The sequence below is a fragment of the Pseudonaja textilis genome, chromosome 2 (genome assembly GCF_049901715.1).
Source record: "Pseudonaja textilis isolate UNSWEBS1 chromosome 2, rPseTex1.2, whole genome shotgun sequence".
NCBI lineage: Eukaryota > Metazoa > Chordata > Lepidosauria > Squamata > Elapidae > Pseudonaja > Pseudonaja textilis.
This window is the reverse complement of record NC_141991.1, coordinates 50,210,680-50,227,993: the sequence shown is the minus strand read 5'-3', so window position 1 is coordinate 50,227,993 and position 17,314 is coordinate 50,210,680. Positions and strand designations below refer to the sequence as shown.

The 17,314-nt window shown below is 33.8% G+C and overlaps 1 protein-coding gene across 1 annotated transcript in view; it reads right to left on the bottom strand.

Moving 5' to 3' along the window:
• The window catches only part of ERC2 (ELKS/RAB6-interacting/CAST family member 2), a 615,701-nt gene that overhangs the window by 383,753 nt on the left and 214,634 nt on the right, over positions 1–17,314 (bottom strand). Inside the window, exon 7 of the mRNA XM_087923860.1 lies at positions 13,056–13,223. Coding sequence (XP_087779986.1) covers positions 13,056–13,223 — 168 coding nt within the window. The remainder of the gene's footprint in view (positions 1–13,055; positions 13,224–17,314) is intronic.

The window sequence follows — 17,314 nt, the reverse complement described above, 5'->3', positions numbered from 1 at the left end:
TCTAATGAAAGAAGCTTCAAGAACCAAGTTAAAGATTAAAGAAGACAGGGGGACATCCATGATTCGTGGCATCGTATTGTTTAATTATTGATAAGACAAATATATTTGCAATGACTTTAGCCACAGTAAAAATACCGAATTATAATCTAATTGACAAAAATTGGTAGGAGCTCACATCTGCTAACTAGTCCTTAAACTAGAAGAAACTTCTCATATGCTAATTCCAAGTATTTCATTAAATAGTTTGTGTAGGCTTATGGCATAGTATCTTTACAATGCACTTCATTTTAAGGAAAATAAATTTGATAAATAAAGAGGTAAGTTTTGTTCATTCTAAAAGTCTGGAAATAATATAATCTCTTGGAAGACTAGGAAATACTTTTCACAAATTATCACTGATCTCAAGCCAAACATACTTCTCAGTTCCATGAATGATTGAATGTGAAGACAAAAAAATATTTATGTAAAATAAATTTCACAGTCATCCAGTAGAATAAGCTTTTATTATGTGAATCTGTTCCCCTTCATTGGAGGTCTTTAAACCTTCTTCAGAGATTGTAAAAACTATTGATTCAAAATGCTTTAGAAACCCTGCGCTGAGCAGGGAACTAAATGAACATTGAAGTCCAGTCCAAGTCTATGATTCTCTTAATTCTAAAATCCTGTGATTTATTCGAGATCCTGTCCATTAATTGTTGGCAACAAATAAATGGATCTGATCCTAGAACACACAAACATTTAGGTCCTTTTATAGTCCTAATTATGTTCCATAATAGGACATGGTTTTAATTTTACACAATATTCATAAATGTATTACTTACTACAGTAAGGTGTCATCTTAACATAGTGATCTTACTCACTTCAATTCACATATTAAATCTGTGTTTTTAAATTTTTCGTTTTGCTTTAATGCAAGAAAAAAAAATTTTTTCAAAGTTTCACAGGTCTTATTGCATGAATGCAAGAATTTCACAAGATAAAAAAAATGTTGTGCTGGCTAAAAAAAAGGAAGCCACACTAAATCCCTGTTAAATAAATAAATAGCAAAGAGTAGTCAATAGGCTCTTCTGTTGAAGTAGAAGGAGCTTTGTAGAATAAAATACATTTTGATCAATGACTTAAAAGGAAGGAATGAAATCAGAAGGCAGTGGGAGGAAAAAAGTGGGAAGGCCACTAAAGACACAATGTAAAAAGCAGAAGAGGAACAAAGTACACACTGAAAACTTCTAAAAAGAGAAAAAAGATTAAAGAAATTTTGCTGAGCCAGATGTTCGTACACCCTATTGTAAGTAATAAACATAATTAAAATGTATTAATTGAACAAAATCATAAGGTTTATGTGTTCACATTCCTCAATATTACAGACTTCTGTTTTCTATTTTGTAAATAAGTCAATCCTAATTTCTCACTTCTTTTTACAATATCTTTACAATAATGGTAGAATGTCACTGGTAATTTCATTTGCTTTCTTCCCCTATTTCCTTCTTCTAAAATACCAAGATTGCATACTTCTGGATAGGCTATGGATCAATACATACAACAGGAAAAATAGAGGAGACAACAGCCTCCATTTATAAAGTATATACTGTATAACTGGGCCATACAATAAGAGGGGAGTAGGATTTGTTTACATTAATGTAATGCTATTCAGGATATTACCCTCCAGCTGTCTTTGACAAAAGTGAACTCCAACAGAGATTCTATGAAAACAGAGCCCTATGGGCACCTTGGCTATTTTGGATTTCATCTGAAAGAGGTAGAAATGGATGCAACATCATTATATCAATAAACATAGCTCCGTGTGGATCTACATGGTATTAACACTTCATGGATTTCCCTTGAAGACTACTAGGAGGCTTTAACTGGTTGAGAATGCAGTGGCAAGGTACTAATGGACTTACTTGGGCATGCCCTCCTGTTTAGCAAACTGCATGGGTTCCTAGCAAACTCCCAGGTGTAATCCAAGTGCTAGTTATGATCTATAAAGACTTACAGGACAAAGAATCCAGTAATTTAAGGAATTTTAACTTACAACTACATTACAAAATTAAGATTTCAGTGAATCCAGTGAATCCAAAGAATAACTATGTTCTACATTACTTTGAGAAGAGCTGATTAAATCTTTTTGCATTGGAAATAGAAATATCACATCTCCAAAGCTTCTTACTATAGTTCAGTTAAAACCCCCCCCACCAACACACAAGCTTTGCTTTATTTTGTCTAAATTATTTTTCATGAGAATGATCAATTTTGCCCTTAGAAGAATACTGTCACCTAAAATTTGAGTATGAATGACAGTGGAATCAATGGCAATGTAAAAGAAACATGACCCATATGACCCTGAACATTCCTGATAGTAAGCACCACCAAAGTCCCTCAAACTAGTGTACAGATGCCATCTCAGAAATCTAATCAGTATGTCAATAAGATGTTCCTTATTCAACATGCATATAATTTGTAGATAATTTCATGCTGGATCCTGAGGAATGCAAAACTAGATGAAGTAGTTTGTAAAGTCAGCTTTTTTTCAACAAGAGAATAAACAGATACACAAAAATGTATATTCTTTCATTAATGCATGTTATTATGAGGGCACCCAATCAATCAATCAATCAGCCACATGATTCTAATAAAAGGTGCCAACCTACCTGAATTTCCTTCCAGAAGGGAAGGACCAGAGTTCATTCAGAAATACATTTCAAAAGCTTCCTTAAGAGTAAGCCAACAAAACCAAATTAGAGGTTTACAATCACAACCACTAAAGGAAACCTTAACTTTGGCATTTGAAGTGTGACTCAGGTAGAAAATTCCTTGCTCTTGACAATAAAAAAGTTGCTCAACTGCTTTCAAGATTTTCCCCTTCCTTTCTTCTATACCTGTATTTAGCCAAGCATCACTGGGGGCAACTGTGAGGTCAGACAATCAAACTGAATAAAGACAACGCAAGAAGGAACTTTATCAAGAAAAGTCTGGTTGAATAAGGAAGCATATTAATCTTCATTCATTCTAAGCCACTTCTCAAAAGAAACTTGTGAGGCAGGAAATTAATACAGGTTCCATACTCAGCCTGCATCTGCAGTAGTTAAATTCAGAATAATTTTACCCTACTTCAAGATAGTACGTTCAAATGTGTGAATTAAACAAGGACCTAATAAAAAAATCAAAATAGTGTTTTTTTAGTAGCAGATATAATATAATTAAATGCTGAAATGATTGTCTCCAGATAAACTTCCATTGTAATTTTTTTTCCAGTGGGAGAAAAGTTCAAAAGTAAAAACTATAGTCATAAACAGAATAATAAGCATACTTTACTGCATGCATCTAAAAGATTAATAATTATTTACATTGTACTGAGAATAATAGGCAATGTATAAAACAGTGCATTTTGACCTGTTAAAATACCATTTATATTGCACTTTAATTTTTCCTTCTTTGCAACCATGTACTAAATTAGCCCCCCTTTTTCTCTCTCTAAGCTTCCCATGTGACAAGTCCAGCTGAAAAGTTACTCCAAACTGAAGTTTGAAACTGAGCCAGGATTTAAATCCTTATCTCATAAACCAAAGTATGTTATTCCATTAATCCTACACAACAATATCTTCATCCACAGGGCAAAATAATTGGGAGGGAGGGAGGGAGGGAGGGAGGGAGGGAGGAAGGAAGGAAGGAAGGAAGGAAGGAAGGAAGGAAGGAAGGAAGGAAGGAAGGAAGGAAGGAAGGTAGGTTGCTTCTAAGGAAACATTAATTGGGTGAAAGCTATTGTTCTTTGTTTAAAGGACATAATTTTCAATATTAAGATAATATATTGAGAGATAATGTAACATACACAAAAAAATAGAAAGGAAGGATAATTTCATACTTTGGTTACTTTTGGTTTACCTTTACCTAGAAAGTTGAAATAACCAATTTATGAAGGAAGTCAGTAATGCTTAATTTGACATAAGAAAAGCCATTTTAGTTTGCAAAACGGGGGCCCAACAGGAAAATCAAGGAATATTCCAGAGAATAGGATAAATATGCTCTAGTTATCTTATGGTTCAAAAAGGGTATTTTTTTCCCCTACCTGTAGGCAATATAGTCAGTGAACTGCAACCGCCTCTTTTAATCACACTGTCTGTCAGTACTAGTAAACTTCCTGAACAATTACTATGAACAAGTGAGCAACATTCTAATTGTGCTAAAGAGTCATCATCAGGAGGACTAAAAATGCTTTCTCTTTACTAGCTTCTTTCTCTGTGCCCTACCTAGCTCTGTGGCATTGCAGCTGATTGGGCTAACCTGATTCTTTTGCCTAGCTACAGCCATGACACCAACACAAGAGCAACTTTCCAAGGTGCTCTACCTAGCTAATGATGGGAAGCATTTCTAGGAAGGACCAAACTTGCTAACTAGTTATGGAAACTTTCCTGGCACCTCATAAATACTATACCACCCCAAAAAGGTGATCACAGTATAAGTCTTCATTTTCATGCCAGCTGGTCACTCCAGAAAAACCTTCAAGCTATTCTTGAAAGTTTTACATTTTTTAGATGGAGGGGGAACCCTTTTCAATTATTCCAAGAATATTTTCACTACTATTTGTTGGACAATTTGGAGCCTGCAACCCTGTACTTCCTTTATCTCCACTATCTCTACCTTAAAATATGCATACAAAAATATCACAAAGAAACAAAAGGAAGAAGAGGAGCCGTTGTATTTCATCCCCATTTTAGTCTCTGGCCAATTGTTTCTTCAATAAAATCACAAAGCTGCTTTGCTTGAATCAGTTTTCCCAGTGTCTTGAATCACAACCTCTGAATCACACCATCTGTGAAAGTTGAAGATCCAATTTGAATGGACCGGTGCTGATTCATACCAGCCTATGCTTTGTATGTATTTGTTAATAGGTACATCGCTTTGAGCAAATAAGCTAACAAAGATGTTAAACGTTCCATTATTAAAAACAGAAACACAATTTTCCTGACTCTTTTTATAAAAATAATTGAGATATATGTTTTTCTTTCCTAAGGAATGTTGGGGGGGACACACGAATCCTGCAAACAATTAATCTCTGACCTTTATCATTGGTATACTTTGTTGAGCAAGGTGCAATAATTTGAATGAACACTCCCAGAAATTCAAAAAAATGCAGTCCAAGGAAGGAATAAAGTTTGCTGCCAATATTTTGGGTCTGTGATCATGAACCACAAGACTGTGACCTTGTAGTAAAACTGAATCTAAGTCACAAATTCAGGATCAGTCAAGAGTGCCTGCCTTTTCCACTTTTCATGTTTGCATAGTTTCATTTCAGTTTGTGCAATCAGATGATTTGATCAGATTCCTGGAGATTCAGAAGTTTATTACACATGTACTTGACACTTGACCTTCCTGGCTTCTGTGATCTGCCATAACAGAACTCCCTTGTTACATGATGCCAGAGGGTTTGGTCCTAGCAGCACTGAAAGAGGCCATTTTTATGATTTCAAGCACAGAGACACACTATATATACTTAGCTAGCTTTGTGGGTAAGCCATGTAATCCAAAAAAAATAGAGCAAGAGATAGTATGCAAAATAAATTACAGTTGTAAAAAAAAGGAAAGAAAATATAGCTAATTCTAGATTATTCCAACTCTATTGATTGCACTTCTCCATAAAATTCTATCCTTGCAAAGATGTAAGTATCCTTACATCTACTATGACCATATACCACTTCATACATTGCCTTTTATTTCTTAAATTTCATCTTCCCCTTTCTCTAAATTTCACCAATTCAATTCAAATTCAGTTTTCTCCTTCTCTCCCCTTTTTACTCAAATATTTGTTTGCAATTGCGTTCTCATTTTCTCAATATGACCAAACCAGAGGTGGTATTCGGCAGGTTCTGACCAGTTCTGGAGAACCAGCAGTGGAAATTTTGAGTAGTTCAGAGAACTGGCAAAATACCACTTCTGACAGGCCTCGCCCCCATCTATTCTCTGCCTTCCGAGTCCCAGCTAATTGGCTGGGTCTTCTTTTGTATGGAACTGGAAAACAGTTTAGTGGGGTGGGAAGGTAATGGGATTTTGCAGTAACCTTCCCCCAGGAGTGGGGAGGGAATGGGGATTTTACAGTAACCTTTCCCTGGAGTGAGATGGGAATAGAGATTTTACAGTATCCTTCCCCTGCCCTGCTCAACAAGCCACACTCACAGAACCGGTAGTAAAAAAATTTGAATCCCACCACTGGACCAAGCCACCTCAGTATACCACTTTAATATTAGTTAGTTGTTTGTTTGTATTCAATGGGTTTCAAACTCACTGCATCACACTACCATCATGTGACATTTCACAATGTTTTTTCCATTCATGGAGCTGGGGTGGGTGTGGCCTGCGTGTGACACATCTGTCCTGCAGGCTGCCATTTTGACACCCATATTCCTTCAGTACTCATTAATTTGAAAATCCATATTCCTTCAGTACTCGTTCATTCTTGACCCTCTATCTTCTTGTTTTACCACCTGTACTTCTTAGAAATCCATTGCTTTGCAGTTATTTTTAGTTTCTCCTGACATATCCTGTTCTCACCTTCATTTAATAGACAGTAATTTTACTTTCTGTTCTTTCATTCAACACACAGTGATTTCACTTTCTTTTGTTACAATAGACCACATAATACATATTCAGCAGCATCTACTACATGTACAGTACACAAAGGGTGCACATGGTCATCTGCTTTCATAAGCCATAATCTGTATATTTCTTTTCCATGTTTAAACATTTAATGATGAACCATGCATTTGAAACAAAGTGATCTCTAGATGCTACTTACTGAGGCAAAATATATAAGACTAGCACAATCTATACTTTGTAAATGAAAGCATTTATTCTTAATGGGTGACTTGCACTTTTAGGTTGTGGGGGGCAGAAGAACCTTATTAATCCATTTCCAGACCTTCTAAGCACCAATTTATATAATAAATATATATTTAAAATATGTTTCAAACTGTTTTGCTTTTCTGTGTAGCTCTCAAATAAGAAAGACATGAAAAGAACGTGCCTCAAGCTAATTAAATATTTTTACAAGATTATTAAAGCTGCTCTAGGACAGGCAGTTTAAAGAGAAAATAAGGGAGTCAAAGGACTAAAAATTATTTTTCTTGTTCTTGGACCTGGCTTCAATCTGATTAAGTGTTCAATCATATTTAGGAATATTAAAAGGAACTACCAGAGTATTAGTTTCTCTTCTTATTGCTTCAAGGTTTTGAGATGTACCATCTCAATTTTTGTACCAACACATATTGCCTTGTAAGTAAGAAGACTATTTGAATAGATTGTATTGTACTATTTAATTCTAATGCCTTCTAATTATTTTACAAAAGATAAGTCTTGCATGATCTCCAGAATTTCTTATATTGTCTAACAACTCCTACCCCCACTGCAACTTTTGCTAGTAGTGAAAATTTCTCAACAATCTGCATACCTAAGTTAATTTTGCTTTACGATGTTCTGTGGCTTAACCCAAATTTAAGAACATGATTAACAATTTCACAATACCTGGAAACTCTGATATCTGGTCCACACACCATATACCCTTAATCTGAGCAGGACCAACAAATTCAGTCTGTGCATACTAATTACATTACATTGGAGGACACCTGTTGCTAACTTTGATTGGCTTGTAAGTTGTATTGTACTTAATAAGTTATATGCCTTCACCATTAAACATGAAAACTGTATTAATTTTAGTTGGAAAGTTTTGTAAGTATTATTTTAATCCTCTTTCATTATCACATTCCTTTCCTAAAATCTGTCTACAGATTTTTCTCCAACTTAAAAATTTCAAAAAACTTTTGTAGCTTAGTTTCTACTTTCAGAAATACCCATAGTATACATTTTCATTTCAACATCCTCTTGGAAAGTAAATTGATTACAAATAAATCAAATCAAGAACTGAATAAATAATCAGATATGCTGGGACCCCAGAAACAAAGCACAATTATAATAATCCTAAAACACTGACATGATCTTGCATTTAGGTGCATTCCTTGGAAATATTGCCAGATTTTCTAATAACCATAAAGTAGCATGATACATTGTGGAATTATATTGCTCAAGTTGTACTAAGAAATATTAAAACAGCACTTTAACATTAATATTTATAAAATTATAAATTTATAAATTTATAATATTTATCATATTAATGTATCTCTTCCTGATGTGTTCAAGCTTGTTGAGCCCCTTAAACTTATAACCCTTTAAAGCTTTAACCCTCTTACAATTGGGAGTTGGCTCATGAATTGCTCAGAATCTCATGGCTACTATGACAGATAATGCAGGCTAGCAACTAATATCTAGCTTGACACATATATATCCTTGAGAACTGAGGGTATTCTGTTACTCCTTTGTTAAACATGTACATTCTCTCTGTCATCCAGAAGCTTGTAGTCATGATAACCTTCTTAGGGAGGGAAGACGAATTAAGATGAGCTATCTAAATTCCCTTTGGATCTAGTCAAACTCCAGTGACTGCTTGGAGAGTTTCCCCAAAAACAGGGAGTAGTGTTGTCATATCTCAAGATTTAGAACAGAATATAGCAAATTATTCCTGAGCAACTTTCTCTTAGACATGACATGATCCAAAGGTGCCCCATAGTTTACAGAATAACCTACAGTCTTCCAAAAAGTTAAAGGCCCAGCTTTTTAAGAAGGCCCTTGGTGATTACTTGCAGAGTGAACAACACCAAACTTAGTTCTATTATACTGTCATATACATTCCTAATATAATTATATATAAGTGTGTGTACATATATGTTTATGTATATAACAATAGCACTTATGTACCATTTTACAGTGCTTTACAGACCTCCCTAAGTGGTTTATATTGTCCCCAATAATCTGGGTCCTCATTTTACTGACCTCGGAAGGCTGAGTCAACCTTGAGCCGCTCAGAATTGAACACCTGGAATGCGCAGTGAGTTAGCCTGCAGCACTGCATTCTAACCACTGTGTGGCCATGGCTCTTCAGTTTGTATTTATGTATATGTGTCTGTGTGCACACTTATTATCTATCATCTGTCTGTCTGTCTATCAACTATCTATCTATCTATCTATCTATCTATCTATCTATCTATCTAAAGATACATTATCTAAAGACTGATCACAATCAGGCAACGTATACATTTCTAAAATAAAATATAGCCTGTCAGGAATGAAGTAACGAAATAGACAACTGCAGTGCTGATAATGAAAAATGAAGGACAACCATAATTTAATAAGGACATGAGTGCACTTTGGATCTATACTCTGGAAATACAGGTAACAAAGCTTAATTACTTCTGTGCCCTTATGTATCTGCTTATGTTTGGAAAAAACGGACCCTTTCCAATAATTGTAGCACTCCCATTATCATCTATTTCTTACTGAAACCAGATCAGCTTTTGTTCAGAGGGAGCCCATTGGTAGGTTGGGCCAGCATTCATCCAAATATTATTTGCAGGGAAACAATGGTGGGAGAGGATTTGTCTTCAACTTATTTGCAAGCAACCCAGAGGCAGCTGGTGGTCTACTATGAGAAACAAATTGCTGGTCTCAGATTCATCTCATTCTGATCCAGGACAGCCTTTGATCGTTAGCCTAGTCCAGCAGGATTATGTGGGATAATGTTATGTTATATCTGTTACTTTCCCACCAAAGTGCTACCTATATAATCTAGTTGCAGTTCAAGATGCTTTCAAACTGTTCAGTTGCTAGGAGTAAGTAACGGGAGTTCACAAGTAACGGGAGTTCACTTCATTACGCAGTGATAAAAGTCGAACCTCTGGAATATAGACCTTCTCCGGTGTCTATTAAGCCACTGAGCCACCATGCCATAAGGTTTGCATTGTGGTGTGATGTCATGTTAGTCACATGACCATGGAATTATCTTTGGACAGTGCTGGTTCAATGGCTTACAGAAACAGACATGAGCACACATATACCCCAAAGTCAGCTATGACTAACAGAGTAAAACCAGCAAAAACACTGGTGTGCTACATCTATTTCCTTAAGGACTAGAGTTAGGAACATCTGCTATAATTGTGCAGTGCTTCAGATTAAAGACAAAAAGTATTTCACTACTCACAGAAAAATAAATAGAGCATCTCTCTGCAACTACTTAAAGCAGACTCATGTTTTTTTTTCCAGGATCACTATATCCTCCACCGTTGTTCTATTGTTTAGGACAGGATTCCCAAACTGTGAAGTGTCCTCCCCTTGGGGAGGTGCAGACACAGTTCAGGGGGATGTGAAGAACCTTTTAGTTATATGTTGTTATACTGAACCCACCTCTCCCAAAGTTTCCCTGTATTGTTTTCAATCTTCATACGTGTTCATTCTGGTGTTTGGATTTTTAGGTCATGTGGGTGCATTAAAATTACACTGAAGGGAGAGGTGATGGCAAAAAGCTTAGAAACCCTTGTTGTTGTTGTTTTTCTTTTTTAAAAAGATCACTAAAGTATAAGTGCATCAGGAACTGGGTAAAGGTTAAAACAAGAAAACATTTTAAGAATCTTCCCAGAATGATATAGTAAGCTACAGAGATCCATGTATAATCATTTGGATTCAGCATTAAATAGACAGGGAAACTTCTATGCCATTTTATGATCAAGAGGGAGTAATTTACTTGATCCTGGAGAAAAGGTAAAATAGCCCTCTGGATAAAAGTAAGTAGAAAAGCCTTCAAAAAAGGAAGGTATGCTCTACAATCAGTCTATGCTATAAAGTTAATAAGAAGACCATTTTAAAAATCAGTTTAAATGGAAAACCGAATGGAGGCTGCACACCAGACCTAAGGAAAATAAACAGTGAACCTTTTCTTTATAGTATAATGATATGAATTTACTTAAACAATTGGAAGGGAAAAAGGATAGTGTTTCAGTTAAAACTTTCTTCAGATAAATCATCTGTGAATGAATTTATCACACCATCTGTTGGAAATAAATCATGCAGTCCTCAAGGCCATAGAGAAAACTACAGCCATAACCCAAGTATTTAAATAGAAATAACTGGTCTGAATCCCTTAATCCTTATGGCACTATTTACCTTTACCCTTAGAAAAATTTATTTGATCTTGCAAGTGAAAACATAAATTAATTTGTGCTTACAATTATGAAATCTATTCTAGAAACCTAGTGTTAATCTCCCTCTAAAACATATAATCCAAAGATTGCATTAAATATTACCAGTACAAGCTATAAAACACATACAGGAATTTACTTGGAATTACTTTCAAGACAAATTTGATTTCAATCTCTATTTATACATTAGAAATTGATATTAAAATATAACATCTAATTAACAAAGCAGAAAGTATACCTCCATATCACTCAATTCTTTTAAGTGAGAAGAATCTAAATCACATATAACCCAACCAAAACAGAATATCCTACACATATATAATCATTTGCTTTTTACTAGCAGGTATACTTGCCAACAGATTTTAAACTAGATTATGTATCCAAAATGGTATTATAAAAATAGAAAGTAAACATGTTAGAAAAACTCCATTATCCACCACCTTTCCCAGTCATTTTCTGATCAAATATATGTATACAGAAGTATATATAAATACAGAAATAATCAAATACAGAAGTAATCAATAGTTCACTGTTGATGTTGTGTTCTGCTATAGATTTTCAGTATTCCCTGTTTCTCAGTCTGAACAAACCCATAACAAGTTATCCTTCTTGATGTTTTCAAGTCATTGAAAATGGGGAAGCCTGAGAGACTAAAGATTGTTGGTGAGAATATTCTCTAGTAATAATCCACATATGTCTCTTGGCTCTTCATTACTAAACTTGGTGCTAGGGGGCCTGAAATTTCACTTGAATTTAAATCCATATTCTTTTGCATGCAATAAAATAAAATAAGAATGATTGTTTGTTGTTTTAAACTTCAAAGATAATCCTTCTGCTCTAGAATGTCTTGCTCCATCTTGCCAGATCCAATCCGGCTTAACTTTTTCAAGATCAAGCAAGATCAGCTAGATGATAACAGTGTAACAGAATAACAGAGTTGAAGGGAATCATGGAAGCCTTCTAGCCCAACTATCTGCTCAAGTAGGAAAATTTATAACATTTCAGACAAATGGTTGTCCAATCTCTTCTTAAAAACCTCCAGTGTTGGGGCACCAAGAACTTCTGGATGCAGGTCCTTCTACAGATTAATTGTTCTCACTATCAGGAAAAAGTTCCTTAGTTCTAGGTTGCCTCTCTCCTTGATTTGTTTTGATCTATTGCTTCTTGTCCTAACTTAGGTGCTTTGGAGAATAGATTGAACCCCTCTTCTTTGTGGCAGCCTCCTAAGATATTGGAACACTGCTTTCATGTCATCCATAGTTCTTTTCATTAAACAAAAAACACCCAATTCCTGCAACTGTTCTTCATATATTTTAGTCTCCAGTCCTCTAATAATCTTTGTCTTTCCAAGGTATTATAAAGTGGTACTAATACTTCATGGGATCTTGATTCTATCCCTTTGGGTTTTTTTTAAAAAAATGTATTGGTTTTTAAAAACAAACATAAACAAACAAAACATAAAAACATCAAGCTCATTCTATCCCTTTGTTAATGCAGCCTATGACCCTTTGGCTTTTTTGGCAGCTGCAGTATGGCGGAATGATGTCCCACTTGTAAAGGTCGCTAAGTGTGGGAGTCATCACCCAACCATAAAGATAGTGGATCCCTGAAAGGGAAAGAAAAATTAATAAATCCCAAGGAGGGTGAGAATTTATTGGGAAATATGTGGATAAGAAGTTTGACAGTGAGCGATAAGGAAGGAAGCTATTTTAAAAATGCTGTTGATGGTGCAATATCTAATCCATTGGAAGATGCTTCTGAATATAGAGAGCTTATTTCCTGTATAACTTCCTGCTTTTTGAGGGTATGAGATTTAAATGTTAAAGGTTTCCCTCAGTCTTAAAAAAAAAAAAGGAAAGGAAAGAGTCAGCAAAGTTTTTTAACCAAAACAAAAGAGGAAAAGGCAGTCATTGGCTGCTTTCTGATCAGCCTTGCCTATTTATATTTATTGTCCAGTTGTAATAGTCCGTGTCATAAACCTACCTTTTTCTGTAGAACATTAATTTTTCTTTCTTTAACTTCTAACATGTCCTTCATATCTCGAATTTCTCCGGCCAGAGTTCCTTTTTCTTCTGTGAGGTCTTGCAGTTGTTTGGTTTTTTTATTAAGAAAACTTTCTTTTTCTTCTAAACGTAATCTCAAGGCATCAACCTATAATAAAATATGAATATATAAAAATATAGAATAATAGTAAAATATCACAATAGTAAAGCCATTTAACATATTTTTAAATATCTAATAATTTTACTGCACACAGAAAGCAAAAGCAACAAGTATTAATTGTAGATTTTCAAACTGGAAAAATAACCATTAAGAATTTTTTTTCAAAAAATTGGAGAAGTACCATTTTCTAAGCATTCCAAAAATGAAATTTTAACCCACAGTTGATATGGAGAAACAAAGCATTCTGTAATCCTGTATTATCTGATATAAACCTAGAGACAATACAATCAAAACTCTATCAACATTTTTAAATGTCCAGTTTTGAACTCAATGTGTTTGTTTATCTATATTTATTGTAACCATCATGAAATTATGTACAATATTGAATGATCATTTGAATAATCACCATGTCATATTTTACCAAATAATAGCTGCATAAGATGAATTTCACATGCTTGGTTAAATGCTTTAATAACCAAGTCAACACGTCTATGACATAAAAAAACAGACCAGTAATTCTGTTTATATTAATTATATCTTCTTCATTTGGAAACAGCATAAAACTGTTTTATTCTAATTTTTTGTACTGAGTTTTGTAATGCTAAACTTGTTCTGGAAAAAAAAACATATTCGCAAACCTATTTTTGCAAATCAATTTGGGACCAATTAAGATGATCTATTCAATCTCAAGATCATGTTCCTTCCTGTTCCTGCAATGGATCAGTTCATCTCGGTACTCAAGGGAAAAGTTATATACCGAGTTGAATGGAATTTATACATTTTATTATTATTTTTTCTTCAGTTTTAGTTTTAGTTTTTTAAAAAAAGTTTTTATTAGTTTTTAAAACAAACATAGACAAACAAAACATAAAAACATCAAGCCATCTTCCATATATATACATACAGTGTGCCGGTTGGTTTACAAATTGTTTTGTGCTTCCATTTCCTAGTCTTCAATTACAATTACATTGTATATGCTCTCATATTTTCAATCAAATATTAAATACATTAATATTATTGTTAATCAATCATTTGACTATACTTTTATTCATTCATGTTTTATGAAATAATCATATTTTCCTTAATTTGTTTTATGACAGTTCATATTATCATCCCAAATCTATCCTAAAATCATTTTGTAGATATAATAAGAAAAGAATACATCTTTATATATTTATTATTTTCTAAGAATCTACATATTTCATTACTATATTTTATTGTCTAACCATTGATAGAATAGATCCAAAATTTTATAAAATTGTTTATCATTTTGTTCTCTAATTTCAAATGTCAATCTACTCATTTCAGCACATTCCAATATTTTTTTAATGATTTCCTCCTGTGATGGTGTTTTCTCATTTTTCCAGTTTTTAGCAAATACAATCCTAGCTGCTGTTAATATATTTACAATCAGGTATTTCAAGTCTTTACTATATATTTCAGGTAAAATTCCCAATAAAAATATTTCTGGTTTCAAATCTATATGTTTTTTTGTCATTTTTTCCAACCACGTGTGGATTTTAGTCCAATATTTTTTAGCATCCGCACATGTCCACCACATATGGTAATACGAGCCAGGTGTCTGATGACATTTCCAACATTTTTCAGATTTATTCTTGAACATTCTTGCTATTCTTGTTGGGGGAAAATGCCACCTGTAAAACATCTTATACAAATTTTCTTTATATGCTGTTGACATTGTCATTTTATAATTTTGAGACCATAGTTTTTGCCATTTCTCTAGATCAATCCCATATCCAAAATTCTTCCGCCAAGCAATCATAGTTTCTTTAACTTGTTCTTCTTCTACTTTAATTTCTAATAAATATCCATACAAATTTTTAATCACCTTTTCATCAGTACCTGTCAAAATCTTATCTAAGTCAGTCAGTTTATCATAGAAACCTTCTGTTTTAGAATCTTTATCATACCTTGAATGTATTTGCGCATATGAAAACCAATTCATCTTTATACCTTGTTCCTCTAATTTTTGCATAGATTTAAGTTCACCCTTTTCATTCAATATTTCACAATATCTAACTGTTTGTTCCTTTTTGTATATTATAGGATAAGAAAATGCTTTAATAGTCGATAACCAGACTGGAATTTTCAAATAACATTGTCTTTTAATCTTCTCCCAGTTTAACCACAGAGACTCCCGTATATAATGTCTTCTAAAGTACCCCAGTGTTTTAGTTCCTTTTTCCATAAAAAAGCATGCCACCCCAACAACAGATCATGTCCTTCTAATGTCAACAATCTAGTATTTCTTAATGTTATCCATTCCTTAACCCACATCAAATTTTTAGCTTGGTTATACAACTCCCAATTAGGCAAACCAAATCCTCCTCTTATTCTAGCATCTTGCAAAAGTTTTAACTTTATTCTCACTTTCTTACCTTGCCATATATATTTCAACACAATTTTATTTAAATCTTCAAAGTAATATTTTCCAAGCCTAATTGGAATTGTTTGGAACAAATATAAAATTCTGGGTAATATATTCATCTTGATTGTTGATATTCTCCCTATTAATGACAGTTGTAAATTTTCCCATTTCGCCAAATCTAGCGGTATCTGCTGCTTAAGTTTGATATAATTATTCTCTTTTAGTGTACTGCATCTTGCTGTCAAATATATCCCCAAGTACTTGATCTCATTCCTGACCTGGATTTTCAATAGATCTTCCAGTTCTTCCTTTTATCTTGATAACATATTCTTTGTCAAGATCTTTGTCTTATCTTTATTTATTTTCAAACCAGCCACCTTTCCATATGTCTCTATCTTTTCTATCAATTTTGATGCTGTTTCTAATGGGTCTTCTAAAATGAAAACCTGATCATTTGCAAAAGCTTGCAGTTTAAATTCTTCCTTTTTAATTTTCATCCCTTTTATATTATTTTCATCTCTAATATTTCTATTTAGCACTTCCAAAGTTAACACAAACAACAGAGGTGATAGTGGGCACCCTTGTCTTTTTCCTTTCCTTATATCGTTAGAGTCTGTCAGTTCTCCCTCTATCTCCCTTTGCTGTTTGCTTAAGATATATAGCTTCTATTGCTTGAATAAATTTTTTAGCAAAGCCCATCTGTTCCAGCAGCAATAACATGAATCGCCAATTCACATTATCAGATGCCTTCTGGGCATCTAAAAATATCAGAGCCATTTGTTTTTCAGGATGTGCCTCATAGTATTCCAAAGTGTCCAAAATGACTCTCATATTGTCTTTAATTTGTCTCTTTGGCAGAAATTCATTTTGACCAGGATGGATAAAATTGTTTAAGTATTTTTAAGTCTTTCTGCCAATATTGAAGCAAAAACTTTATAATCTGTGTTTAGTAAGGAAATAGGTCTATAGTTCTTGATTTGTAATGGATCGTCCTCCTCTTTTGGAACAAGTGTAATATGACCATGATTTAGGTATCCTCTTCTTTAACATAACTTCATTCATAACTTCTAGCAATGGAGGTTCAACGATTCTTGTAATGTTTTGTAAAATTCTGCCGGAAGTCCATCTGGGCCTGGTGCCTTTCCATTATTTTGCTTCTTAAGTGCTTCAGTTAACTCCATCATCATTATATTGCTTTCTAACATTGTTTCAATCGCTTTATGTATCTGGGATAGATTAGCATTTTGTAAATACTGTTTAACTCTTTCCTCATCAATATTCTCTTTTGTGTATAGTTTCTCATAATAGTCTCGTATGATTTCCTTCTTCTCTTTACTACCACAGCAAACTTGGCCTTGGTTGTCTATTAATTGCAATATTTTCCTTGATTCTTTCTCCTTTCTCAATTTATATGCTAACCATCTACCTGGTTCATTTGCATCTTCAAAGTAGTTCTGTTTAGCACCTCAAATTTTCTGTGCTAGTTCTTCTTTTTTGATTAGATCCATTTTATGTTTGGTTATATCCATTTTTAACTTAATGTCCTTTTTCTGTGGCATTTTCTGTAGCTCTTTTTCAAGTCCTTTATACTCATCCTCTAATGCCATAGAGGCTAATCTTTTCATGGTATTTCTTTTCCTTATAGTATATTATCAAGCCTCTGGCATATGCCTTCATTGTATGCCATACA